The 13,844-nt window shown below is 36.5% G+C and overlaps 1 protein-coding gene across 1 annotated transcript; it reads left to right on the top strand.

The window, feature by feature from the left end:
• Window positions 1-2,567: 2,567 nt before the first annotated feature.
• On the top strand, window positions 2,568-13,625 carry LOC107602826 (solute carrier family 22 member 16-like). The gene is made up of 9 exons (XM_016295421.1): window positions 2,568-2,820; window positions 3,628-4,101; window positions 5,105-5,222; window positions 6,032-6,346; window positions 6,884-7,124; window positions 7,662-7,789; window positions 12,002-12,111; window positions 12,923-13,022; window positions 13,164-13,625. The coding sequence occupies exons 1-9, from the start codon at window positions 2,771-2,773 to the stop codon at window positions 13,335-13,337; spliced, it is 1,710 nt and encodes a 569-aa protein (XP_016150907.1). The 5' UTR covers window positions 2,568-2,770; the 3' UTR covers window positions 13,338-13,625.
• Window positions 13,626-13,844: the final 219 nt, after the last annotated feature.

Genomic DNA, 13,844 nt, shown 5'->3' with positions numbered 1-13,844 from the left:
ATTTAAACAAAAGACCCATCTCCAGTGGCTTTACTCTGCTCCCTTGTGGTGAAGACACTGAATTGTGTACACAGATACAAATGCAGAGGATATGAAATAAGTTAAGCAATTATAATATTTACTGTATAGACCAAACAATCACGATTAATAGTCTTGTTTGTGTATTTTTGCTGATTTATAACAGACAAAATGTTAAAGATAAAACCATATAATCATTTCAAAATAACAAAAGAAATCAACTCAACAACAGTCCAAAGCACTTTTGTGTGCCAGTTAGAATTCATAAAATAATTCAGAAAGTTTTATAAAAAAAAATTTGAGTACAATGATACAAATATTATGTGGTTTTGTCTTACACATTTTCATTATTTTGGCTTTGCTCCCTCAGTTTGTAACCAATGCTTTGAAGTGTGAACACACCAGATGTTGAATGTTCAAGTGAAGGTTACTCTGATGTATGTCAGTATGTGTGAGTACCAACCTAACCACATTTTGGGAACAAATTTGTACTAACTAGCTGTATATGTGTGCACTGAAGGTGAGACAAAAATAAAATTGTATAACGCTGATGTAGAAAGATGTCTTATGCCTTGTCAAAAGGTAAAATGTATTTGATGCATATGAATGAATTTCCTATTTCAGTGAGCTATTTTGGTGATGAGCTGTCTGTGATGTATATAATTTATGTAACACATGAAATGGCACTCTACTGTGACCATGTGTTTAAAAGGTTCAAATTAGGAGTGAGAAGAGGTTCAGAGTCCTCACATTCAGACTGACAGAAGGAAGCATTATAGGGTCATGATAAATCAAACAACAGTGCGACTGTAACAATAATAATGACTTGCCTGACGAGAGTCAGCACATTCAACTAGTTCAAGTACTGTAAAGGATACTGAAACTGAATATGACATCAGAGTAGATTTAAAATTACAAGACACATTTTTGCATTTAAAAATTGTAAAACTTATGTGATAAAATTGTGAAGCAGGGGAGGCCAGGGCTAGTTGTCACATTTCTCTTACTCCAATGAATATTTCCTAGGGGTCTCTTTTTTTTTTTTTTTTTTGGGAAAATGTATTTCGCTGTAGACATACCTTACTATTGAACATCTCCACTGCTATTGTCCAAGAAAGAAAGTCACCGAACACAGTGTCACACTAGACACGTGTATTCTATTGCTATTCTATTGACAGAATTCACAAAGTTATACTAATACGCTTATTTTGAACAAAATACTGTAGGCCTACCCTAAAAAAAACACTAGGCTTACTAGAAAAAAGCATTTGTGGAATTATGCAAGACTCAAAACCATATTTACTGGGATAAAACCCCATATAGTCATAGATTTCCCATGTGACATCTAGCCCCGATCTTCTATATGATTGATTAATAAAGAATGATAGACTGATTCATTGAATTATAGAAAACGCACTCATTAATTGAATTAAAATAATAGCTAGAGTAGCCTAATGGTCAATTTGATTAATGTAACTTTATTCTGTGGAGTCAAAATATGCTGTATGATAAAGAGAACAGATTAAAAAATACTTAGGCTAAAATTTATTATATAGGCTACTCATGTTTCAGAAAACTAGACAACAGATTTTTCGCTATTAAGCCTAAATGATTTATTAATAGCTATCCATCTCACGTCACGAGGATATTTCCAAGGGGCTCCACGGAGTATCTTGTCACTTATTTAAACTGTGGATAAACTGACCTGAGTTACGTACGATGGAAGCAAAACCAAACAGGCACACTTGAAGCATACGAAGCAGAGTATGTGAGCGGAGTGGAGCGGCAACAATTTCAACTAAGTCCGCTCCTCGCTCCACCCCACGCTAACTGATATCAGAAACACCGCTCCATCAAGTTGAAGTATTTCAGTATGTTTTGAAATATCACAGAAGTTGTGTTCATTGCATATATTAAAAGGAAAAAAAATACTAGGAGAGTAGCCTAGTTTCAAATTAAGTGGCTTAATGCAACACTAGTGTAAACTTTTTTCCTACCAGATGCCAAGCTTATTATTTTGTTTGTGGAGGACGAAAATTAGTAGGCCTACGTTTTCGTCCGTTATTTTATCTGCAGATCGTTGCGTTTCTTACAGATTTCTGCTCATGCGAAATCGGATACAGATGAAGTAGCACTGTAAGATTACATTTGTTTGAATGCATTATTGAGGGAGCATTGCGTGTGAATAAGTGTTGTAACGTATATATAACGAATACGTGTTTAAATCACGCTTTCAGCCGAAAATATTCAGTATCTAGAAGGAACAAAAGTCCTTGAGAACTAACTTCCCGCTCATGTCCATTGCGGTCATCATACTCTTTCTGATTTGAGTGATCCTTCTCTATCAAGCTATAGCTAAATATGTTTAACATGTGAATTCTTGGTAAAATTGCAGTTGTATTATGGGACGTTGGCATGAATTGTGCTCGTGATGGAGCGGCAGTGGAGCGCTCTTGGATCCGCTCCTCGCTCCATTCAAAATCACACAGCTCCACTACCCACTCACAAGATGAAGCAGTATGATCTAATTTTAGCTGTTCAGGGCACTGACGGCTCCGGACTCTTCTTGGGTGTCGCATTACCAAACGCTACCCAAACTTTTTGGTTTTAATCGTTGCTTGCCTTGGATTGGAAAGTTCCCAACCGAAACCGCCCCTCCTACTACTATGATCTAGGATAGCAAACATTTACAAATTGACAAGTGTCACCTAAGAGCCCTTTCACACTCTTGCGGATCCTGCACGAGCTGAAAATGACCACCGGCGTCGAGCGACTATTCGACGAACTTGGACACTTTAAAAGGTACCCATTTGCTCCTGAGAAGTGTTTTACAGCAATCACATCAAAACTCTTCATATTTGCTCCATACACTCTAAAAAATGCTGGGTTGTTTCAACCCAATGTTGGGTCAAATATGGACTAACCCAACTGTTGGGTTAAAAAGCTAATGTAACCAAACTAAATGTAACCAAAATTTAACCCAACAGTTGGGTTAGTCCATATTTGACCCAACATTGGGTTGAAACAACCCAGCATTTTTTAGAGTGTATCATCGTTATCGCATGAATGATGCCAATTTTTCATTATGTTGGTGGCCTTTAATAAATACGCATAGCGATTTAGATGTATTAGAAACATGACGTAAAAGAATATCCAATCCTGTACAATGTATAAAAGTTCGTATTTTTAAGTTAACAAAAACTGTAGGTTACGTTACTATATCAGATATTTTATTTTAAAAGACATTACTACGTTTAAAAAACGTTTTAGAAGTAAAATAAAAAATATATTGTCTTATAATTTACAGAGAAGGTAGCCAAATGCATATACAATTTTATGAAAAAATATTGTACAGTAGCCTATGTTAAACAGGATATCACAACTGTAAATATTCTGGAAACCGCAGCTGTGTTTTTACCATAAAATTAACTGACACTACAATGTAAAAAATATAAACAGACTTTTATTGCCTGCATGTCAATATTTGCAAAATATTTGTCCTTAATCTTACAATAGTTTGTCCCGCTTTATAGACATCAATGAATAGTTTATTTAAAAATTGATGTCATTTGATGAATTAACTTCCATTTGATCCTTCTTTATCTTCAGGTTTCAAGCATGTCTTTACTTTGCTGCTATTTTCCAGGCCATCTCATGTGGAATACATTACCTGGCCTCGGTTTTCTTAGTTCAAACCCCTAAATTTCTATGTGACGCTCCTTCAAATATCACAGACGTTCTATATAGAAATCACTCTTCAACATCGCTGCCAGATATATGGACTCACTATAAGCCAGGTGATGGACCAGTGGTTGTACGGACAGCTGGAGGAGACCAGTGGGAACTTAGTCCTTGTTTAAAAGCGCTGCGACTTGATGCCATCAATTTTCAATACGAGTTTTTTGGGAACAAGACTGTAGAGTCATGTGGTGGCTTTGTCTATGATCACAGCGAGGTTGAGCAGAGCATCGTAACAGAATGGGACCTGGTGTGTGAGAAGGAATGGCTGGCCAAGCTTGCACAGCCAACTTTTATGCTGGGAGTTTTGATTGGAGCATTGGTGTTTGGGGACGTCGCAGACAGGTAAGTTGTCTGTGTTGCATTTGTTTACACAACCACTTAATTGCACATCTCAAATGTATTCAGAGAAATCAATGAACAAAAAGAACAGATACTTTCATGAGTGAAAATGTAATGGTTTAATATGGTTAAATGTGAATAAAAGTTACCCTATTGGTTGAAATAGGCTATTTATTTATAGGACAAAAAAAACATGGTTAGGCAACTAATTAAGGGAATGAGATTCCAGAAATGGATTGTCAAGGTATTATTACACAGTAGCTGTTGACAGAACAGTGCACATAAATCATGATTATGGATTGTGACAAGACAAGTGCACTGTATCCACATTATACCTGAACATTTAATATGGCAAGATGGTTTACAATTGGCAAATATTTGATTCTGCAATAAGAAAACTAAGAGCGCTGAGAGAACTGCACAGGATGTGAGACATGCAGACACTGCATGGCTGCACATAAACAGGATATCACAGGTTCACATTCCATGAAGACAGAATCACTGTTCATTTCAATACTAGACAACAGTGAACTGGAGCTACTACTGTCTATTTGTACATGTTCATCATCAGATTGGTCATGGTTGTACAACAGCAGAGGAGTATTATTTTGTTCTGCCAATGTGTATCCTTATAACTTATTCAATGATTAAATGAATGCACAGGAACAGAATCAAATGTGTAATGGTCAAAGGTGAAGTCATGCTGGTGTACATAAATGAGACATTTGCATGCAAAAACAGGCCATTGGTTTGCTTTGAGAATACATTTACCCTGTTTGTCCTTAAACAGCTGTTCACACATAAATATCAAATTGTAACAAGTGAATCTTTCTACCATGAACTGGCAATTGACTGAATGGTACAACCAGTCTCTTTTCATGCTTCAGTTGAAATTAATATAAACCAAAAGGTTTATATAAAGCTATTTGTCTATAGCTACAAACATTTTTCTGTAGTTAATTGAAAACATTTATAATATATAAATTTTTCCTTTTCCTTCTTCCAGAATTGGCAGGCGCCCCATTTTGATGGCTACCAGCTTGTGCCAGTTTCTTTTTGGGGTCACTGTTGCATTCACAGGGAACTACTACCTCTTTGTGTTGATGCGTTTCCTTCTTGCAATGGTAAGTGGACTGGCCCATATTCTGAATATTTACATTCATGCATGCACATACATAATTAGGCTGTATGTGTCTCAAGTAAATACTTTGCAATAAGTTACAGTCTGAGGGTTGGTGATGTAGCTATTTAAAGCTGTTTAATTAAACATCCCTGTCTTTCTCAGTTATTTTACTTACCCCACATCTTTTACTTCTTTAGCTGTTGCATTTTTGTTTAAAATCAAAGCTTCTAATCACAGCTGAGAAGCTTCAGACTTCTACAGCTGAAAGAATAAAAATATGGTGAAAACTGGCTAGAAATGAAAAATAACTTATAAAACAACAAAGCAATTTAACACTTCAAAAATAATTTATATTCGTTATAATCGTTATAATTGGAAACTGTAGTTTAATATCAGAAAAGATGAAATAACACCTTCCGCCCAGTTAAAACAAATCTTCAGTCTCGTTTACTTACTCGATGCAGAAATAAATTAAACAAAGTTTTCTGATATATTGATAAAGATGTCAGATTATTGATTCATAATTACCGATTAATTGTGCCAAAACAGAAATACTGATTAGCTGTACCTGAATCATGATTGCCAAAAGGGGGTAGAATGCTTAAGTGCTTGACCACAATGTTTGATAAAATAACTTAAAGAACATCCCAGGGGGGGAAAAGTAAAAGGAAAGAGAAGAAATGGTCAGTAAAGCAAATCATTCATTGCCATCCTCACTGCTTCAATCAGACATTGTCTGCTCAGTCATTTTAATCATTGTTTATTTCTACTAACCCCTTTCTCTCTCTGTGCGCGTGTGTGTGTTGGCAGGTGTCGAGCGGGTATCTGGTTGTAGTCTTTGTGTATGTGACAGAGTTTACAGGAATTAAGGTGCGCACATGGACCTCTATGCATGTGCACGCAGCCTTTGCTGTGGGCATCATGGTCGTGGCTCTAGTGGGGTACCTTGTTCGCGTCTGGTGGATCTACCAGATCATCCTCACCCTCAGTACCTCTCCATTCTTGCTCTACTGCTGGAAGTTTCCAGAAACACCCTTCTACCTAATGGCTAAAGGACGGTACAAGGAAGCCCAGGAGCTGCTGGACACTATGGCTTACTTCAATGGCCTGCCACCCACCCTTAAGGTAGACTCACACCGACAGGAATTCTGTTCCTGCCATGAATTATACCCTTTTCAGTCATATTTTTTTCAGAATATGCCATCCTGCCATTACCTTAGATTATGAGATACTAGTTCCATAGTTGGATTGATGAAACGGCTTTACTCCACACCCAAATAAGGAAATGGAAAGAAAAGAGACATGCAAAAATATAGAGGTACCATAAATTGAAAGGAAATTTAAAAGAACCATTTTAAAACCCAAAGAAAAATAATTGTCACAAAGCAATTGCTGCCAAAAATCTGTGGCAAACATTTTCAAGGATACTGGTAGAACATATTTTTCACACACAGAAATGACAAAACTTGCATCAGCATGAAATGCTGTGAGCCTGTGAGTTATTGTAAACATTATATTATAATATTCTAAGTTCTTATTTGAAAGATGAGAACAGTTGTGTTAAATAATTGATATGGGAAAAAGTGGTCGTTAACGGCTTTTCAAAATAATGATCTTTAAAAAAGCATCATATGACCCCTTTAAATATATCACTGACTTCAGGTGTCAGAGCTAAAGGATGAATGTGATGGAGCACAGTTGAACGACAACAAGCAGGAGGATGGAAGAGTAGTGGAAGTCGAGAAGAGGCTAAGCATCCTGGACATGTTTGGAAGCTTGAAAATGGCCGGTCGCAGCGCCACCTGTTGGGCTATCTGGTTCATCGGAAGCTTGGGATACTATGTCTTCAGCCTCGGGTCTGTCAACCTTGGAGGAAACCAGTATATCAATCTCTTCCTGGCTGGTAATGGCCTGATGTGTGTTTGTTTGTATGTGCTAGCATGTATTCTCAAGAAAGTTTTGATGCTTTAAATGGAACAGTTCACCTTCTCTCCCCCAAAAATCTGTCATTGTTCATTCATGTTGTTCCAAACTGAAATGACTTTTTTCCATTTAAAAGATGATAATTTTTATCATTATTACATTTGGAATAATGAACTTTCCATGCATTTACAATGAATAGAGTGTAACTTTCAAGCATGATGGAAATGCATTATAAAAGTATCATAAGTGTGGCTTGTGCACAAAAAACGGAACCCTTTAATTGTAAAAAAAATAAAATAATAATAATAATAATAATAATTTTGGGGTGAACTATTCATTTAAAGCAAAAAATATGTTTAATGAAAATAGTGTAAGAGATACAAAAGCATGCAAACACATCTGGTATGATGCCTTATGTATTGGATTGCTGGAATTTGAGAATTTCTGCTGCACTACATGCAGTTTAGTTTCAGTAGTATAGAAGTTAACAGCACTTAAGCTAAATATCCTTTTTTAGGTGCTGTTGAGGTTCCGTCATACTTAATTGGCTGCTTTGCAATGGACCGGGTTGGCAGAAAGAAGACCTGTGCCCCAGCTCTGCTGCTTGGTGGAGTAGCTTGCATGCTCATTATTGTGGTGCCCCAGGTATGAGATCATGTCTGTGTGAATCCAAGTGATATATATACACACACTGTGACATAGCATTACACCGTTAAAAGTCACAATGAAACGGAAGTAGCGTTAAATCTTTTCTTCCATATTGTGACGTAAATCCGAGTGTATCGAAACAGTATCGAAAAAGAAAAAATGGAGGACAGGGATTTAGTTCTATTCCTCGGTTGTTGATTGGATTATGAGATCTGTCTTGCACTCAACATTGAAAGCAGGTGAACTTGATCTTGCAGGAACTGCGTTTAGGCAGACTAAATTATTGGAGAAGTCCTGCAAACATCACCACAGAGAAGTATATAACATTTTGATTATATAACACATTTAAAAAAATTAAATGGATGTATTTTTCAAAATAAGACCTATAACATGTATTTACAAAACAGATAGGGTGAATTTTAATTTCATGGCAACTTTAAAGATCAGTTCAAGTTTTTAAAACACACACACACACACACAGTTAAATATATTTGCTATTTAGGAATCCAAACAAACCTAATTCTCAGCCTCTTATACTTATAGGGAAAGAAGCACAAATGGGCATTGTATTTAGTTTCCATGGCAAAGCCACAAAATTTAAAAACTAGCCTTTCAAATTCTTAAATTGTGGAAAATATTAATCTGGGCAAACTTGTAAATTTAAGTTGGTTTGACAGGTCTGATCAATATGCAACAAGTTGCTTCATTATCATTACCTCTGGGAGGAACTAAGTGATTATTAAAATGAATGATTAACCTTGGCAAGAGTAGACATGTGTTTGTGTACATGTTTGCTTTTCACATGGTAACTGGGCAGCTGTTTGCATCAGATCCTCTCATTCTGTTTTTTTTTTTTGATAAACCTTTTTGCATGCGCTTTCTCAATTTTTTTTACTCTTTTTCTTTAGTGTTTTAAACAGCAGTAATACATTTACTAAATGTTATGCATTCCGGATTCATCTTCTGGAACCAGTTTTGAAGTCTTCAAGACACAAGTAGTGGTGGGTGATATACTGGTAGACAGTCACGATTAACCGGTAGAGATTTCGGACGATTGTCTCTATCGCGGTTACATGCCCAGTCGCTCACGTGACATTGCTGTGCTACGTGTTCACGAAAATGTATCATTTGCACACGTTTTTAAGCATTGGGGTTTAAAAACAAGTGATTTTTATTTGTATTATTTTTGCCGCTTTATAGGCCTTGAACAGGTAAATAGTACATACACACACTTGTATGTGTCAAAATGCCCGTCTTTGCAAGTATCCTCATAAACACAGTAATTTAGGTCTTACGTGAACACAAACAGCTGAGAAAGAAAACACATGTGTAACAGTACCGGGCAGCTCTTAAAGTGACAGCAGTTAAATATTCCTGCTGTCTGTCATTCATGTTAATCAAACAACAAAGGAAAGAAAATCTCTCATTGTTCTTGACTAAATCACTTTTGTGATTTTAGAAGAAGAAATATATATTTAATTTACACAGTGAAGAATATGCAGTGTTTACATTTGATTACTTTATACAATGTATGTAGCATTTCTTATTTATTTGTTCTACAGTACAGTAGTTTTTTTCCTATTGCTTGCTTGTAATTATTTTTTTATTCTTTTTTAATCGCTGACTGTTTACTTGTCTTCAGTGAGCTTGAGTTTTTTTTATTTTTATTTAGGCTAGTATTCGTTTTTTGTGATACTGACACTGGTGACAAGAATGACAATGAAATTTCAATGGTATCAAAAATGTTGATATCACAAAGACCTTATTTAAAGCAAAAAAAACTATATCATGATATATATCGTTACCATGAAATCAAATTACTCATATCAAGATAGAAGATTTTGGTCATATCGCCCACCCCTACACACAAGTATGTTTGTGAAGCGACTAGTAACGGCATACACATCCCACCTCATATACCAAAGAAAGTGCCCGTGTAATTATTTCAACAAATTACTGGCAGCTGTGTTGGTATAGTAACAAGGTTTTAAAAGCACTATCTCTTCTATTTAGAGGACGAGAATGCAGTGAAAAAGCTTGTGTAGATGATATCCCTGTTCTTCTATGTTCCTTATTTTAATTCCTACTGTCTGGTCCTTAGACACACTCACATGTGACATGATAGAGTTGAATCTCATGTGACTTCCTAGTAGGATCTGTGGTATTACAATCCTTTTAAGAACTAAGGGTGGTTATTGGATAATCAAATATGTCTTCATAATTTGAAGTAGAGTTTTTTTTTTTTAATATATATTGTATTCTGGTTTTTGTAATATGTTTGTTTCTGCTTTGTGTATTTGTGAATTATGGTTCTTACCATCACCCTGCCAGGGACTGCAGATGAAAATTAGCCTGAATGACTAAATCTGGCACATTTACATAGTAGACTTGTTTACTTATGTTAATTAATGTGTATTGTCCCTTTTAAATAAAATAAAAAACAAACAAACAAAACAAACAAAACTCAGGCTACTTTAGGATATACATTTCTACCAAAAACAATATTGTTGTTCCTATTCTTGTGATTGGCCAGAGAATACACAGGGGTGCAGGTCTCAACAAGCCCAAAACCTTACTGTGTTTTGTCAAACTGACTGTCCAAATGGTCTCGCTTGAGTTTAATAATTAATAGCAAGCTGTATGTTACAGATTGCTTCAATGCATATATCCATATGGTGTTATTGCTGGTGTCACAAGACCTGTGTTCAACCATCTGGCAATGTGAATTATTTTTACATGCAAAAATCATCTGAATATGTGAGGCACGGTAGTCGTGTATGTTTTTCTCTCTCTGTGCTGTAGTTGGTGTTAAGTGTCAACCAGACAACTTTGCCTCAAGGTCAGTGCCAAATTTCAGTTTAACTTAAAATAAATGTCAGTTTCCTCAGTGTCCTGGCAGCCTCTTGAATTATAGATCTGCAGGTGTAAGATAGTCTGCTTGGCTTCTTGAGAGTAATACATGTAGGCACATGCCCAGTATGTCCGTTTAGCATGGTTGTTAAATTGCTATTGGATGAAAGGTTAAAAAGGTGAAAATGTTTCAGATGCTACTTCGGGTAAATGCTATGCTTACACGACGTAACTGAATCAGAATCAATACATTTAACTGCTTTTAACCCTTATCATAGCAAGAATCTGCAATAATTGTGTCTAAAAAAAAACTACTTAACAAAATGTTGCAGGTGGTGACAAGTGGCTGTCTTTATGAACGAGTCGTTGAATCCCTCAACCATTTTGTTCCAAACACTGGCTGCATCCGAAATCCTATACTCTCAGAGTAGGTACTTGTTTTGAATAAGTAATTACTTCGCAACCAGAAAAAAAAAGTATTCTATATAGAATGAAAGTAAGTAGTACGAATGTAGTCCAGACCCACCAATGTCAGATGCGTCCCTTTTATGCCATTCACAAACCCTCTCCCATGGCCTCATGGAAAAGTGTCCATTGAAAGAAGTAGGTAATCTGGGTACTTTTCGCCTACTGTTTTATAGATTTTGTGCATTTGGACATACTATTTTCATATACCGTTTATCACGTACTATATAGTAGGGAAGTATGTATATTCGGACACAGCCACTGATTCATTTGGAAACAAAAACAAGTTTATGAGTGAGTCACTGAATCAAACTCCTGTGTGGTTGCTCAGATATGCGCAACGGATATCGGTGGATCAAGTTACTCAATATTACCCTATTGTTCATTGAATTGTCTAAAATAATCAGAATTGTGCTGTTGGTCTGAATATCAACATACTGTATTAGGAGCAACAGCACTCTGAAATAAAGAGATGTAATTTTTGAAACAAATGGAGCACATTTCTCCAAACAGCCTTGGTCACTGAAAGCAAAGGCTAAGAAGAATGTGTTAGTGGGTTGATATTCCATCAGGATCGCATCACCCCTCATAACTAATAGCTGCACTCCTGACACACTGAAATGGCCGAGTGTGGTTTGAGTACAGCTATCCTTGCTCCAAAAATCTATAAATAGACCTGTCATCTAAGTGGCTGTTTATACATATGGCAGCTGGCTGCTTCTGAGAGGGGGTCAAAGGGGACATGTCTTGGGGACGTTTAGTCTTGTGTCGGATCCTGAATTTAATGAAGCCCTGTTATGGCCTGCTACTGGCAACCTCTCCAAACAGCTGATGACTGAAACACTGTTGCTGATAAATATAGTTACACTCTGTTTTTCTCTCTCTTTGTTTCAGGATATTGAGATATTGGCTTTAGTCCTGAGTATGACAGGGAAATTCACTATTGCCATTGCATTTGGTCTGATTTACTTATACACCTGTGAGCTTTACCCCACAATTATCAGGTATTCTAATGCACTATATGTAGCCATCCACACTGAAGGCTGGAATACATTATATACTGTGGAATACACAGATTGTATAATACTAGGTGTCATACACCTAGTATTGTGTAGTAAATGGTCACAGAGAAAAACTGGGCATCATACACTTAAACGATTGAGGATCAGACTACCAGATGTTCAAGTCTGAACACAACAAACTCATGCAGAAACACACACCTTTTTGATAGGAAACACATTGCAAAGAAAACAATATGTGTTCTAAAATTGGCTCAAAATATCAAACATGTTTGATATCCTCCAAATGGATACATTCATAGTCTGAACCAAAATATTCAAAGTCTGTGCCCATCATACACTATGTGATTTTCTGGAAAATCTGTCAAGTCTGACTGACTAAAGTCTACAGACTGGCTCAGAAATTCGTCAACTAACACTTCAAAATCATGTAGAGAATTCCAGCCTTCAGGCTGCTTATCTCTAATTTACCTCACAATTCACACTGCAATAGATGAGGTACTATAGTATAAAACATTCATTGCCATGCAACACAATATCATAATTGGACTTGATTAAACTCCACCAAAGTAAGTTACTCATTTTCAATCTCCCTGCTGTGGTCTGCTTCACTTTAATCTAGTTCCGCTAATTCTTTGACAATATTTACGATGTTCCAATTCATATAATTCTATAAACAATCTGTTTCATTAGTTTCTTTACTGGGCATATCTGAAGTTGATTGTAGGATGATCATCTAGTGATCACTGGTCATAGACACCATATTTAATATAAGGCACTATATCTGGTCCAACAGGTCTCTGGCTGTAGGCAGTGGTAGTATGATGTGTCGGGTGGGTAGTGTGGTGGCTCCTTTCTGTGTTTACCTTGCTGACATCTGGATCTATCTGCCACAGGTATGTACAGTAACAGCACTCAATTAATGTAGTACTGTTTGGTCAATTGTGTAACTCTAGAACTGAAGCATGATACAACATGATATATATTTGCCGGACTGAACAGTGATACAGTAGCTTCTGCTCTCTATTATTCTGTAGCTCATTGTGGGAATTCTGGCCTTCATCATTGGGATCCTGACCTTTTTTCTTCCGGAGACTCTGGGACAGCCCCTCACCTCGACTTTGGAAGAAGCTGAAGCTTTGGGCTCCAAGCCCAACAAAAAGAACACTGCAGTGGATGTGCTAGAGATGAACCAAAGCATCAAAGCTTAAATCCATTTTCACACAGGATTCCTGAAAGTGCCTTGACTGACTGAGAACAGTACATACTCCAATATACAAGTCTGAATGAGACATCAAATGTTTTTGACAAGTGTGAAACTAATTTTGTCGTTGCAGGCATTTGTGAATAGATGAGGCTGTGAGTGAGTTTGAGTGAGAGTTTGGATCATTATTAAAAAAAATATTGGTATATTTGATTGTGAACGTTTTTATATTTTGTAATTGTTCTGAAAAAATATCATGTTAATTTTAACAAATAGCTTGCAAGGCAGGACCTCATTTATTTAAACCACTAATACATTACATTTTTGCATTTCAGCCGAAACCACTTGCACAGACTCTTAAGGTGCAGTCACATTAGTGAAATTTCAGCAAGATTTTGGGGCAAAACGTTCTATTGTCAATAAGTGTAGCAGTGCATGAAGCACAGTTCACACAGAAGTCACTTTCAAACCAAGAATCTGTGACCAACTTGAACCCGTTGTGAAAACAGCGTGG

Source organism: Sinocyclocheilus grahami, unplaced genomic scaffold, assembly GCF_001515645.1.
Source record: "Sinocyclocheilus grahami isolate Dianchi unplaced genomic scaffold, SAMN03320097.WGS_v1.1 scaffold15.1, whole genome shotgun sequence".
Lineage (NCBI taxonomy): Eukaryota > Metazoa > Chordata > Actinopteri > Cypriniformes > Cyprinidae > Sinocyclocheilus > Sinocyclocheilus grahami.
Note: the sequence above shows the minus strand (reverse complement) of the source record. Positions and strands in the feature narration are given on the sequence as shown.